This window comes from Cnephaeus nilssonii (genome assembly GCF_951640355.1).
Source record: "Cnephaeus nilssonii genome assembly, chromosome: 1".
NCBI lineage: Eukaryota > Metazoa > Chordata > Mammalia > Chiroptera > Vespertilionidae > Cnephaeus > Cnephaeus nilssonii.
In genome coordinates, this window is record NC_137072.1 from 116,013,967 (window position 1) to 116,027,909 (window position 13,943).

Genomic DNA, 13,943 nt, shown 5'->3' on the forward strand with positions numbered 1-13,943 from the left:
TCCCGGCGGAGCACACCCCGCTCCCCTACACACAGCGCGACAGCAGCGAGGACGGGACAACACCAGGGCCCGCCGTCAGGCACAAACCTGGAAGGCACAGGGGGCGGCACCCGGGCAAACCTGCTTCTGCATCTGGAAGGGAGAGAGGGGACAGGGCGTGATGCTCGCTGCTCACCTCTGTACGGCCCACTCGTCCGCCTGGCCTGCCCCCTTCCACGCCCCTGGCATCCTCTGGGACCAAGCTGGGGGCCGCCTCCTCCGGGAGGCCTGCCTTGCTTTGCCCGGCCCCTGGACCGGGCTCTGCTTGCTGCATGGGGCGTAGTCTTGGGACTGCCTGTCCCCACAGAACACAGGCTTCTGAAGGCCGGCGGGGGCAGGGGTCTCCCCCAAGCTCAGCCTGAACCCACAGTGCAGTCCCAGGTCCACAGCCCCCCCCCCCCCCCCGCCCACCCCAGGTACGGTGGCCACTCCGAGGCAGGTAACTCGGGTCTGTTCTTCTCGCCGTCCCTGCAGCCAGGTGGCCTGTTTTACTGGCCACAGGTGATGTCCGCACACATTTCACACGTCTGAACCCTCTGCACCTCGCTTCCTCCCCGAGGAGCCCCGAGATGCTCCCAGGGGCTCCGTGTCTGACGGTGCGAGGAGCTGGGCTCCGAGGTCACCTCGCTTTCACCTCAGGTCCAGCTGGGCTATGACAGGAAGCACCTAGAGCAGTGGTTCTCAACCTTTCTAATGCCGCGACCCTTTAATACAGTTCCTCATGTTGTGGTGACCCCCAACCATAAAATTATTTTCGTTGCTCCTCCATAACTGTAATTTTGCTACTGTTATGAATCGTAATGTAAATATCTGTGTTTTCCGATGGTCTTAGGCGACCCTGCTAGCGGTTCTCAACCTGTGGCTGGGGGTCACCACAACACGAGGAGCTGTATTAAAGGGTCGCGGCATTAGGAAGGTTGAGAACCACTGCCCTAGACCCCCCTGGGTGCAGCAGCGGTGGCCCTGCGCTCCCCACGCCCGGGGAGTGTCTCCGCTCGGGAGGGGCCCACAGGTCCCTGGGCGCGGCCCTGACCCGTGCGCTGGGCCTGAGTTGGCAGCAGCCCCGGGTCTGTTTGCACCCACAGTCGGAAGGGGCCGCAGCTCCCCGCCCCCCCCCCCACCCCCCACTCAGCCTCCTCCAAGCAGCACTGACTACAGGGTCACAGCGTGCGGGGGTCTGACACCCACCCGTCTCCAGGTTAAAGCTGAGGGCCCGAGGCTCGGAGAGGGCTAGGGATTCGCCCGATGTCACACAGCCGGGCAGAGGCACAGCTGGACTCCGGGGGCAGGAAAGGAGCCTCCTCCCAGGGCCCGGCCCAGAGGGGCCGTGGGTACGACTGCTGAGCACACCCGAGACGGGCGGTAGCTCTCCTACGATCACCAGGTCACCGGCGCCACCCTGACCGGGCGGTTTCAGGAGTTCACGAGCCATGACCGCTGCTGCCCTCCGGAGCCCACCCCGCACCCTGAGCTGGCGGGCTGGCTGGTCCGTGGTCATTAGCTGGCTCTCTCTTCCTGCCTCCCAGGCCAGAGCGGCCAGCTGCCCGGAGAACAGTCCCCGGGACCCGTCCCCAGGGAGAGCCAGCTGACCCACCCGTCCGCCTGGCCACCCAGGCCCCGGACACCACCCTCATTTCCTGGGTGAGACAGAGAGGCCCTGAGGGCTGGGAGGGGAAACGAGGGACAAGCAGGGCATGACTGGGGCCTGGATCCCGTCCCGGGCACCGAGGGGCAGGCGCCAGCCCCAGGGCACCGCGCCGAGGGGGCAGCCGCTGTCTGGCTGCAGCCTCCCCCCAAATGTTCCCAAAGCATCTTGGGAACAGCCCAGGAAGCCACGGATGCGCAGCCCTGGGCGTGACCCTCCCTCCCTGTCCCTCCGGAGTGCAGAGCCTCCCTCCGCCGGGCCGTGGCCACGGTCAGCACGGGTGGCCTCCGGCGGAGAGCAGAGGCCGGCGCTGGGCTCCCTCGGGCCCGGGAGCCGCTGTGGCCACCCTGGCTGTCCCTGCGTGGCCTCTGTGGTCTCCGTCCCCTTCCCACCCCGGGTCGGTCTCCCCGTGCACACGCCATGCACGCATGGGGTCTGGAGGCCTCTCGGCGGGGGGTCCCCTTTGGCAGGCCTGGGCTTGGCCTCCGGGATGGAGGTGTCCACGGACAAAGGTCGGGCCCTGGAGGTCACCGCAGGGTCATGGACTGTGGCCTGGCGGTGCACATGACACAGTGACCATCATTCCTGTCACGGCGGGAGGCCAGGCAGCGTCCCCAAAGGCTCAGGCCCTCACGCCCACACCTGCAGCTGCTGCCTCGTGTGGCCACGGGGACTCTGCAGACGGACTGAGGGCCTGGGGGGGGGGGCTGTCCTGGATTCTTGGGGGTCCAGGGTGACCGCAGGGTCCCTATGAGGCGAGGGGGTCAGGGCCCGGCCCCGGGGAGGTGGCAGCAAGGAGGAGGAAGGAGGCGGGGGGTTGGGGGGCTGCTCTCGTGCCAAACCCCACGGCCTGCCCTTCTAGTGACTGTTGTGGGAATTGAGCCAAAATGGCGGTGACCGTTTGGGGACTCGCTAACTTCAAAGTTGTCCCCAAAGGTATGTGGCCATCAGCATCCCCTGAGCAAATGAGGAGGTCAGAGGGCAGGGCAGGGAGCCCCGGGAGCTACCTTGCACTGACCCCAGAACCCACTGTTTACACCTGACCCCCCCCCAGTGCCATCCACGCCCCTCAGCCCGTGGACGCTGCCGGCGGCCCCTCCGCTGCAGGACAACCCCACCCGAGCGCGGAGACGCGGCAGGAGAAATCGGGAGCCCACCAACCTTGCTCTTGTCCTCAGTCCTGGCTGCTTGTCGGCAGGCCGGGTGCCAGATGGAGGAGCCTGGGGAGATTCCAGGGGGTTAGTGCCACTTCCCCGAGGCAGGGCCTTGGGGGAGTAGGGGTGCGGGGGGCTCACACACGGATGGACGTCCACTCGGCCATCACCTCCGAGGAGCCCCCGGGCACGCTCTGTGCTGGGCCTGGACAGGCCGGTGGCAGCCCTGCCCCGGGGGACTCACGCCCAGCTCGGGGACATGACCTGGCAGACACCACCGCGAGCGCGCGGCTCCCACAGGCTCATCTCTAGGCACCGGGCGGGGTGCACGAGCCGCCGCCTCTCCCAGGGCCTCAGGGGCTCCCTGCACGGCGTTCCTAAGGCCCTTGAGGCCTGTTGGCCATTCCCACTTCGCCCCCACCCACCAGGCCAGAGGCTGCTGCCTCGGATGCAGGACGTGGGGACGTGGGGACGCGCCCTCGGTCAACCCAGTGGGCACAAAGGGACATCTGCTCCTTATTGTGACCTGGTGATCATGAGCGTCACATCCCGGCCCGGCTTCACTGGGAAGTCTGTGCGGGAGCCGCCCAGAGGAGGGGGTGGTCGGGGACCCCTGCTCGTCAGAGCTTTACTGCCTGAGTCACCTGCAGGTTACACCTGCGTGGAGCCCCACACCTGGCAGACCAGGCAAAGGGTCTGGGGGTCCAGGCTGGGGGTCCCCTGGGGTCCATGGCTTGGAGCTTGAAAACCTCGGCCTGGTCAGACCTCATCTAACCCACCGGAGCCGGGCTGGCTGCGCCGTGGGCTCTGCGCGCCCTGAGCTTCCTCCTGGAGAGGAGAGGCGGCAGCGAGGGCGGGCAGAGACGAACCTGGGCGGAGGCGAGCCGGCTCGGCAGCGGGAGAGCAGCCGCCACGGTGGCTCCACCTGAGCCCGCCAGAGTGTGCCGGCGCGGGGCGGGCCTGGGGAGTCCCCGCAGGAATCAGTTTACGCATGGGCGCTGGCCTCAGCCCAGGGCCGGGACGAGTGTCTCTGTCCTGACACGGGGCCCCCATGCGGCGAGCTCATGTCCCCTCGCTGCCGTCCTGACCACAGGGCTTGGCGGCAGGAGGGACTGAAAGCGTGGATCACGGTGGGGGTGGGCACCTGGGGGGCACCCCTCCCGCCAGACGGCCCAGCCCTGCTGTAGGGGAACAAAGGACCTCTTGCACGGGCTCTGCAGCGGGGACTGGAGGGACAGGACGGGACGCCGGGGACGCGGCCATCCTGGCTGACATCACCCCGTGAGGCTCGGCCGCAGCAGGGAGGGCTGTGTGGCACACACTGGCCCAGATGTCGCCACATGATGCCATTACACAGCCCGTCTGCGGGGCAGTGTGCAGCCTGCCCCTGCCCGGCCCCGCCCCGCCCTGCCTGGCCCCCGCCCTGCCCTGCCCGGCGGCCCCCAGCGCTGGGGGACAGAGAGATCATTGAAAAGAACTTGCAGCTAAAGAGATGGGTCTCGCCCGGCCCTGTGGCTCTGTGGTTGAGCTCTGACTCACGAACCAAGAGGTCACAGTTTGATTCCCGGTCAGGGCACAGGCCCAGGTTGCAGGCTCGATCCCCAGTGGAGGCGTGCAGAAGGCAGCCGATCCATGATTCTCTCTCTTCATTGGTGTTTCTATCTCCCTCTCCCTTCCTCTCTGAAATCAATACAAATCTATTTTAAAGAGATGGGTCTTGATACCGACCATCCTCCCCGAGGCCTCTCGGGAGGGTCCCAGCAGCTCCTGTCCCGCCTCTAGGCAGACCAGGGCCTGTGGGCTCTGCCTCCCACCACCGCCCGCCATCCCAGCACCGCCCGCCGTCCCAGCACCGCCCGCCGTCCCAGCACAACCCGCTGTCCCACCACCGCCCGCCGTCCTGCCAAGCCCGCCTTCCTGCCAAGCCAACTCAGGAAAGTCTGCTTGGCCCTGTCCCCGCTCCCCGCTGCATCGTGGGGCCCCCTAACTAGCGGAACACACACGTGACCCCCAGTTCACAGGGCTCATGCGAAGGGCCTGGGAGATGTCGGTCCCCTGCCCGGGGAAGGCGGCGTGCTCACGCTTACCTTGGAGGTACATCTCCTCGCCCTCGGCGAACATCCGGCCGCACCTGACGCAGAGCGCGCACAGCGGGTGGTAGTGCTTCTCGCCCGCCTGTGGGGACAGAGCAAGGGTCCTGCGGGGCGCAGCCGGTGCCGGGGATGCGGGCAGGCATGCTGCCGGCAGGGAGTCCACAGAGCCCGATTGGGTGAGTGCCCGGTGCTGTGTGCCAGCTGGCTCTGCCCTCTGGGAACCACGTCTGGGCACAGGGGCCCGGCCATGCCACTGGCGTCAGCAGCTCCGGCTCAGCAGTCGAAGGGCATCCCCTCCACCCCCCTTCCCGCCAGGAGGCAGAGGGCCAGCGGTCACCTCCGTACCAGGGCCCCAGGAGGAGGAGGAATGGGGCGGGGCAAAGCTGGCATTATTTCCCAGGGGGAGGGGGGAGCTGGGGGCGGGGGAGGGACTGGGAGCTGAGGGGAGAATGATTAGTAATTTTCTTAGGCGTCTCTGTATTGCTCGATTTTCTCACTTAGCATTTATGACTTTCATAATTCTTACAACCCATTAAATTAGGTTTAAATGTTAATACTGAAATAACCTAACCCAGTGGTCGGCAAACTCATTAGTCAACAGAGCCAAATATCAACAGTACAACGATTGAAATTTCTTTTGAGAGCCACATTTTTAAAACTTAAACTATATAGGTAGGTACATTGTTATTAACTTAATTAGGGTCCTCCTAAGCTGGCCTTTGCTAAAAACTCAAGGGGCCAAAGAGCCGCATGTGGCTCGTGAGACGCAGTTTGCCGACCACTGACCTAAACAAATTACATTCACTGGTTCGGCTTAGTTCTACATGGTGCCCAAAAACAAACAAAATAAAACCCAAATCACCCCAAAGTATTGTGTTCAAAATACTGTCTTACTTTATAGTATGTCTTACCCCTACAGTAAAGGGAGGGGGGCTGCAGCCTGTGGCTAAGAGTGGATGCTGGCCCTGGCCAGTGTGGCTCAGTGGATAGAGCATCGGCCTGTGGACCCCAGGATCCTGGGTTCGACTCCTGGTCAAGGGCATGTACCTCAGTAGCAAGTTCCCCAGCCCCGGCCGGGGCAGGAGGCAACCCATCGATGTGTCTCTCTCACATCGACGTTTTTCTCTCTCTCTCCTGCTCCTCCCTCCCTCCCACTCTCTCTAGAAACCAACGGAAAAAATAGCCTCAGGTGAGGATTAAAAAAAAGTGGGTGCTGACCCCATGGTTCACTCTTTCCGGAAACGGGAAGAACCCCACAACCTCTCCCGGGACTCGCCTGAGTCAGAGTCACTTTCCTCGCAAGCGAGTGACAGGGCGAACTTCATCACCAGCCGCTCGCTTTCTCCCCCCTCCCCCGCCCCCTGTCGGCGGGGACCCGGCCCATGGTGACCCTGTGTGCGGCGAGAAGACCCCCGACGGGCTTGGAACAGCCAGACACTAAGGAGGGTTCCATCTTCACAGACTCAGCACTCTCAGTGGGGGTGGTGGCTGCCCGGGGGTGTGGGGGCCCGGGTATTGGGGTTGCTGACACACTTCTGTCCGAGGGCCGGTGGCACGGGGTCCAGTTTGTGAACATGTATGAAGCTGCGTGTTCACTGCTGGGGGGGGGGACACGCCCGGCGAAGCTTGCCCCCACGTGGCCCAATGTGCGAGCTCAATGTACACACTCTTAGAAGGAAACATGGGGTGTGGGTGCCAGCTCTTCACGACCCCGCTGGGCAGAGGGTTCCTGGACAGGACCCCAAACGCATGAGCAGCAACAACTTCGCCAGGAAAGAGGGATGACGCTGAGACAGGAGGAGACGTTTGAGATCACGGAACGGACAGGCTCAGGACCCAGAATGCGCCAGGAACTCCTCCAGCCCAGGAACAGAGCGCCCACAGCCCTGCTGACGGGCAGGCGAAGGCTCGGGCACTGCCAAGGAGGACGTCCACGTGGCCAAGAAGCAACGGATGTGCCGACCCCGGGGTCACGAAGGAGCTGGCACCCACACCCCGCGAGGCACCCGTGCAGGCCCCGGGGTCACGAAGGAGCTGGCACCCACACCCCGCGAGGCACCCGTGCAGGCCCCGGGGTCACGAAGGAGCCGGCACCCACACCCCGGGAGGCACCCATGCAGGCCCCGGGGTCACGAAGGAGCTGGCACCCACACCCCGGGAGGCACCCATGCAGGCCCCGGGGTCACGAAGGAGCTGGCACCCACACCCCGGGAGGCACCCGTGCAGGCCCCGGGGTCACGAAGGAGCCGGCACCCACACCCCGGGAGGCACCCGTGCAGGCCCCGGGGTCACGAAGGAGCCGGCACCCACACCCCGGGAGGCACCCGTGCAGGCCCCGGGGCGACGCTAGAGCAGAACAAAATGGAGAGCAGCAGCGTCGGCGAGCATGAGGAGAAACGGGAGCCCTGTGCACTGTGGGAAGGAAACGGTGCAGCCGCCGTGCAACCGTCTGTCCCCGAAAAAGCAGAGCATCACCACGTGACCCAGCGGCCCCACGCCTAGGGACGCAAGAAAGATGAAGAGGCCAGAACAAGAGAAACGAAGACACTGGTCCACGCAGCACTCGCACACGGACGCCCACAGCGGCATCAACCCGTGTCCATCGGCGCGTGAGCAGAGGAACGGATGACAAGGCGGACGTGGGCTGGGCATGGGCTGGGTGTGCCCTCTTCCACGGGGTCTCCTGCAAGGCAGGCAGGGACCCTGTCTCCACCTTCTCAGGGAGGCAGCCCCAGCCCGCTGGGGCCTGTCAGGTGAGTGGCGGGCTGAGGAGGGAGAGGAAGGGAGGGAAGCGGGAAGGCGCCAGGACAGAGGGAGGAGCGTGGGAGGAGGGCATACAGGGAGGAGGGAGGGAGGGAGGCAGGGAGGCATTGGTGGTCCCAGAGGAAACTTGCTTTCTCGTTGCCATGGGGACAGCTAGGCTGCTGACACAGGTGGGGCTCAGACAGCAGCACCCCATCCTCGCCCGCCCCCCAACCTGCGCAGGGAAGCCTTGCAGCCAATTCTGAGAACAAAATCGGGAGTGAAGTGGGTGTGCGGGGAGGTGACAGCAGGGTCTGACTCCCCGCACTCAGCTGGTCTGGAGGATCTGGCTGCACTGCAGTCCCGGCCGCTCCCCAGCACCTCCCAGAGCTCGCCCTGGGCGACTCCATCCCCGGAGCCCCGCGCTCTCTAGGCACCCACCTCTGCCCCCAGGTACCTCGGCCCTTCCCAGGTCCCCCGCCCCCCGCCATCAGCACCTCCCAGGCCCTGCAGGACCCACCAGGCTCCTCCCCCGGGGTCCAGCATGGAGCAGGCCCATCAAGATAGACACCCGACATGCAGGACGCGGGAACCGGGGTACAGGATGCCTCATATGCGAGACTGAGGCGGGGGAGGGAGCGCCCACTGCCGCCGCCGCACACGCACTGCTGGCGGCAGCACTAAGATGGCACTCTGCCTGGGCACGCAGACCAGGTGCGGGCAGCGAGGACAGGGCCTGGCGGCTCTCCCACTCTGGCTCTGGGTGACAAACATCCTGGGGGCCTAATGGGGGGCAGGGGGTGACAGCTGCCCCTGCTCCCTGCAAGCCCCCCACCTGCAGCCCCGCACGGTGCCTCTGGCCTCCCCACCAGCCCTCGGGGGCACCGGGCCAGGCTGCCTACCTGCCGGGGTCCTGGCACCAAAGCCCAGTCCGATCACCGACCCCACGGCGCCTCTCCAGGGCCTATTCCCAGGTCGGGCCTGGACGGGCAGAGTGACCGCGAGGACGGCCTCCTGCTTCCCCTGCGGCCAGCGGGCCGGGTCCTTCCCCTTCTCTTCCAGGTCCTGCACCTGCCACCTGCTGCCCCCGGAGCCCACCGCCTGCCCAGCCGCACGGCACGCTCTGGCGGGCTCAGGTGGAGCCACCGTGGCGGCTGCTCTCCCGCTGCCGAGCCGGCTCGCCTCCGCCCAGGTTCGTCTCTGCCCGCCCTCGCTGCCGCCTCTCCTCTCCAGGAGGGAGCTCAGAGCGCGCAGAGCCCACGGCGCAGCCAGCCCGGCTCCGGCCGAGAAAACAGGGCATCCATCTTCCCGGAGCCTCAGCCTCCGCGGGCCGGGAGCGCAGCCCAGCTGTGCCTCCTGATGCACAGAAGCATTGGGGGTAGATGGGGGGGGGGGGGGGGGAGGGCACGCGGACACCGCACCCCACGCTGTGCTCGGCTGCAATCCAACACCGGCCGCTCACTCTGCAGACTGGTCGCCTTCCCCTTGCCTCCGGGTCCACCCAGGGCGGCCTGCGGGTTGCCCCCCTCCCCCCCATCAGGCACCCCTGGCCAGCACTGAGCTGGGGACAGCTCCCAGGCCCTGACCCTGGCGTCCCTGAGGACATTTCTGGAGCCTTCTATGGGGCCAAGAAGCAGGGCAGGCAGCGGGGCTGGGGCAGGTCTGCCGCTCCCCGGCGCAGGAGCACGGCCCACGGCTGTCGGGAAGCCGCCAGGGTCACACGCCTGCAGGACCAACACGCACACACAGGTGTCGGGTGGGTTCGTCTCTGTTACAAGATCTGTATTGGCACCGCGTGCCCACCACCCGGTCACATCTCCTCCCGGCACCAGATACTAGGGCCCCCTCCTCCCCCACCCCTCCCGCCGGCAACCCCCACTCCGCTGTGTGTGTTCACGCGCCCCAGCTTTATGTCCCACGTGAGTGAAGCCACAGCTTTCTGACGGGCTCGTTTCACTCAGCATCCTGCTCTCCAGGTGGACGCAGCTCGTTAAAATACAAGTCAGTCCAGGGGTTCCCTCGGGGGTGTGGGGGGCTCTGCAGCCTCAGCCCCAACCGGTCCTCCCCCCAGAGGCCGCTTCTGGGACCTGGGCTGGGTCCGCCCCCTCCACCCCGCCATGCCCCCCCCCCCCCCCCCCCGCTCCGCCATGCTCAGCTGCTTGCCTTTCCCTGAGGTCCTGTCACCCTGCCTCCCCCAGGGACCACGCAGCCCCGATGGCAGCCAGCCAGCCCAGAGCCGAGGAGGGGCCACGGGGCGGGTGAGGGCGGCAGCCTGGGCACCGGGCGCGCGGGCTTTGGTCCCAGTCGTCCCGGGATTCATCCTCCTGCACAGACGTGGGCAAGCGCACGGCACGCGCTCTCCTCGCAGGGGACGCCGTGCGGCTGCCGCCGGATCTAGACGCGCACAGGCGGCCCCGGGAGGACCCGGCCAGTCCCCTCTGCCCTCCCCGGGCACACAGTCCTGCCTGCTGCGCTCACTTTAAACCCTCCAGGCCTCAGGCTCCCCATCGAGGCGAAGGGCTGGACCAGGATCTCCAGGCCTTCCCACCTCTCCAGCTCGAGCAGCTCGTCAGGGGCACAGGGGAGAGGCCCTGGCGTGCTTCCTGGAGGAGGTGGCTCGCTCCCAGGGGTCCCCAGGCAGGGCGGGGAGTACGAGGTGGCAAAGGCTCTGGTGCAGATGCTTGCACAAACACACAGGGCTGGGGGTCATGGAGGCCCCTCCGGTCCTCACGCGGGCAGCGGCGCCCCGGGCAGCCTTACCTCCAGCACGTGCCCCGTGATGTACTTCCTGCAGCCATCGCAGCGGATGCCAAACTCGGCGTGGTAGTCGGCCTCGCAGTAGGGCAACCCGTCCCTGCAATGAGCCAGGCAGTCAGGACGGGCGGGGTCGCCCCAGCACCCCAAGACCCACAACCCTCGCCCGGGAGAGGGGCTGTGGCAGAGGGACAAGCCCACTTCCTCTTCCTCCAAGTGACAGGACCACCCTCGGTGCTCCGCAGGCGGGAGCATGGCCTCCGTCATCACACCAGCCCTACGAGAGACCGCGAAGATGGTCCCATTTCACGGATGGAGAAAGTGAGGTGCACAGCGCGGGGGCCACCTGCCCAGCGGCAGAGTGAGGGGCTGGCCGCGCCCCCAGAGGTTGACAGCGGGCCTATTCCGCGCCAGGCGCTGCTGGTGGTGGTGGGATTAGTGACGAATGACACACCATTTGGGGCGCTGCCCCTGGGTATCTGGGCAGCCTGGGGCAGGTCGCCTAACCACGGAGCCCCCACTGAGGGAGCCGTAAGGAAAAGGACCCGCGTGCTCATGGACGGGAGATCACGCAGGCACAGCGCTGGGCCCAGCATCTGGCAACCGGGAGCTCATTTCTTTCTTTTTTAATTTCAGAGAGGAAAAGAGGGAGAGCAAGATAGGAACATCAATGATGAGAGAGAATCCCTGATTGGCTGCCTCCTGCACGCCCCACACTGGGGATCGAGCCTGCAATCCAGGCCTGCGCTCTGACCGGGAATCGAACTGTGACCTGCTGGTTCCTAGGTCGTCACTCAACCCCTGAGCCACATCACCGTCGCTGGCTGGGAGCTCGTTTGAAAGTGATTGCAATTATTATGATGATCAACCTCCTCTAGTCGCAGGGTGCCTGCGGGAGGGGCGGGGCCTGCTGGGGGGACAGGCCCTGGGCTGCAGGGGCGCCTCTGCCCGCACAGCCTCCCCGAGGGGGAGGCCGCGGCTCACCGGACAGGGAGGTAGAAATGGGGCCCCAGGAGCCACTTTCAAAGGCCGCCGACCTCGGGGCCCTGCGATTCCCCAAAAATGGGTGGATGTGCAGCAAACCCCGGAGGTTCAAGGATGATGTCTCCATGGCAACGCCAAGGCGCCCTCCTCCTCATTCTGGGACAGTCGGAGGCTGCTAAGTAACGGCGCAGTGTGGGCCGCTGCCACGGCCGCTGCGCTCCGGGGGCTGGGCGGCTCGCTCCCTTCTCACACACGCGGGCCGCCAGGCCGCCTGAGTCCCTCCCTTTCCCTGACAGGGGCCGCCGGCGGCGAGGGGCTGCCCCGCACAGAGGGGCTTCCACTGAACGCGGTTTATTCTGAGATAAGCAGAGGCACATGCAGTCGAAAGAAAGAAAACAGAGAGCCAGCAAGGCCTCCCTGCAGAATCAGAGGAAAGGTCACCAGAAGTGACGTGGGTCCACCTCCTGTGCGTGTGTGTGCGCGTGTGTGTGTGCATGTGCCAGCATGTGTGTGCATGTGCCAGCATGTGTCAGCATGTGTGTGCATGTGCCAGCATATGTATGTGCCAGCATGTGCATGTGTGCATGTGCCCATATGTGTGTGTGTGCTGCACTCGGTGCCGTCTTACGGCAGCCTTCTTTTAACCGGCTCAGTCCCTGTGATGCTCTGTCCCCCGGGGCATCAGGACTGGCGGAGGCTCCAGGAGAGCCGCGCAGAGAGCCCCGCTGCGCTGAGCCGAGGCCGCGCGCTGCACCCGCCCCCCCCCCCCGCCCCCCCTGTGCCGGGGCTCGCCTGTCTGTCCGAGCCCTGGATGAACATGCACGCCCTCGGCACACCAGGTGCCCGCGCAGGGCCAAGGTCTCCCAGAAGCTCCCTCTCCCACACCAGCCACCGGCCTCCGGAGCGCACGCGGGGAGCGCCCTGTGGGGCCCGTGCTGGAGAGGTCTGAGCACCAGGCTGAGGCGTCACGTCGTGATCACCGAGACTGCGCAGCCCTTCGCCCCTCGCGACGGCCACTTTGCGTTGTGCAGGAGGGCCGGTGCCAGCAGAGGGTGAATTCCCAGGCGGGGGGGCAACCTCAGGCATGGGCCCGGAGGCGTGTGACTGTCAAAGATGGGAGCGCGACATCGGCTCCATCAGCAAAACCAATGGCGGTGGCATCTCTGCAGAGACGTTAGGGAAGCCGGGCTGCACCGGCTGTGGGGACAGACGCCAGCCCAGCCAGGGTTCCCGCCTCGCAGTGGAGACGGGAGGGAGGAGCGCGAGTGGATGGCAGGGGACAGGCAGAGGCCCACACCCGAGGCTCCGGTCCGACGCCCGCCCGCTCACTTGCTGATGTACTCGGCATTCAGCTCCTTCCCGCAGGTCTTGCACTTAAAGCAGCCCAGGTGCCAGTGCTTGTCCAGGGCCACCAGCGACTGGCCGTTTTTGATTTCTGTGCCGCAGCCCCCGCAGCCTGCGGAGAGGAGAACACAGACGTCACCGCCGGGCCCAGAGGAGGGGGGCCTCACCGCTGGGTCTCAGGACACCCCTAAAGCAGTTAGTGCCCTGGGGAGCAGACAGAGGGGACAGTCCATCTGGTGTGCTTTGGGGACCCTGCTACAGGGCAGGGGGGGCAAACATGTAGAAAACAAGTCACAAAGTTTGTTCCCACATGGCTGTGCTGACTGCATGCACTGGGCCGTGGCTGAGTGCTGACTGCATACACTGGGCCGTGGCTGAGCGCTGACTGCATGCACTGCGCCGTGGCTGAGCGCTGACTGCATGCACTGGGCCGTGGCTGAGTGCTGACTGCATGCACTGGGCCGTGGCTGAGTGCTGACTGCAGGCACTGGGCCGTGGCTGAGTGCTGACTGCATGCACTGGGCCGTGGCTGAGCTGACTGCATACACTGGGCCGTGGCTGAGTGCTGACTGCATGCACTGGGCCGTAGCTGAGCTGACTGCATGCACTGGGCCGTGGCTGAGTGCTGACTGCATGCACTGGGCCGTGGCTGAGCTGACTGCATGCACTGGGCCGTGGCTAAGTGCTGACTGCATGCACTGGGCCATGGCTAAGTGCTGATTGCAGCCACTGAGCCGTGGCTGAGTGCTGACTGCATGCACCGGGCCGTGGCTGAGTGCTGACTGCAGGCACTGGGCCGGGAGCTGGGGAGACAGAGGCCTGCCTGCCAGGGGTGGAGCATCTGGGCCTGGGCAGGTGCATCCTCCAGCCAGAGCCAGCACGGTCCCAGGGCTGCTGGCAAGCTCTGGCTTTCCCAAATTATCACACCGTTCAAACCACATGCAACTTTGGAAAACAACTTTAAGACAGACTCCAGCTCCAAGATCCAGCGCCCGAGGGGATGGGGCTTTCCTCCACTCGCTGCCCAGGCAGGAGGGTGGGGGACCAAGTGGATGAATGTGTGCACGTATGAATGAATGAATGAATGAATGGAAACCACGTGGGCGGGAGGAATCAACACTGGGCAAGGGCCTGGCTCCGGAAATCAGTAGGAACCCCCACTCTGTCCCAGGACACGTGGCCCTGGTG

The 13,943-nt window shown here is 65.7% G+C and overlaps 1 protein-coding gene across 12 annotated transcripts in view; it reads right to left on the bottom strand.

The window, feature by feature from the left end:
* ABLIM2 (actin binding LIM protein family member 2) overlaps positions 1–13,943 on the bottom strand; it is a 91,058-nt gene that overhangs the window by 39,401 nt on the left and 37,714 nt on the right. For 8 of the 12 annotated variants that reach the window (XR_013813494.1, XM_079770231.1, XM_079770233.1 and 5 more), the window contains exons 5-9: positions 12,741–12,867; positions 10,434–10,527; positions 4,926–5,013; positions 2,846–2,904; positions 88–132 (exon numbers count right to left, since the gene is read on the bottom strand). Coding sequence is in view for 11 of the 12 variants with exons in the window: in XM_079770231.1 (XP_079626357.1) it covers positions 88–132; positions 2,846–2,904; positions 4,926–5,013; positions 10,434–10,527; positions 12,741–12,867 (413 nt within the window). In the remaining variant the exon portion in view is untranslated. The remainder of the gene's footprint in view (positions 1–87; positions 133–2,845; positions 2,905–4,925; positions 5,014–10,433; positions 10,528–12,740; positions 12,868–13,943) is intronic. The other 4 variants (XM_079770232.1, XM_079770235.1, XM_079770234.1 and 1 more) reach the window with 1 other exon arrangement.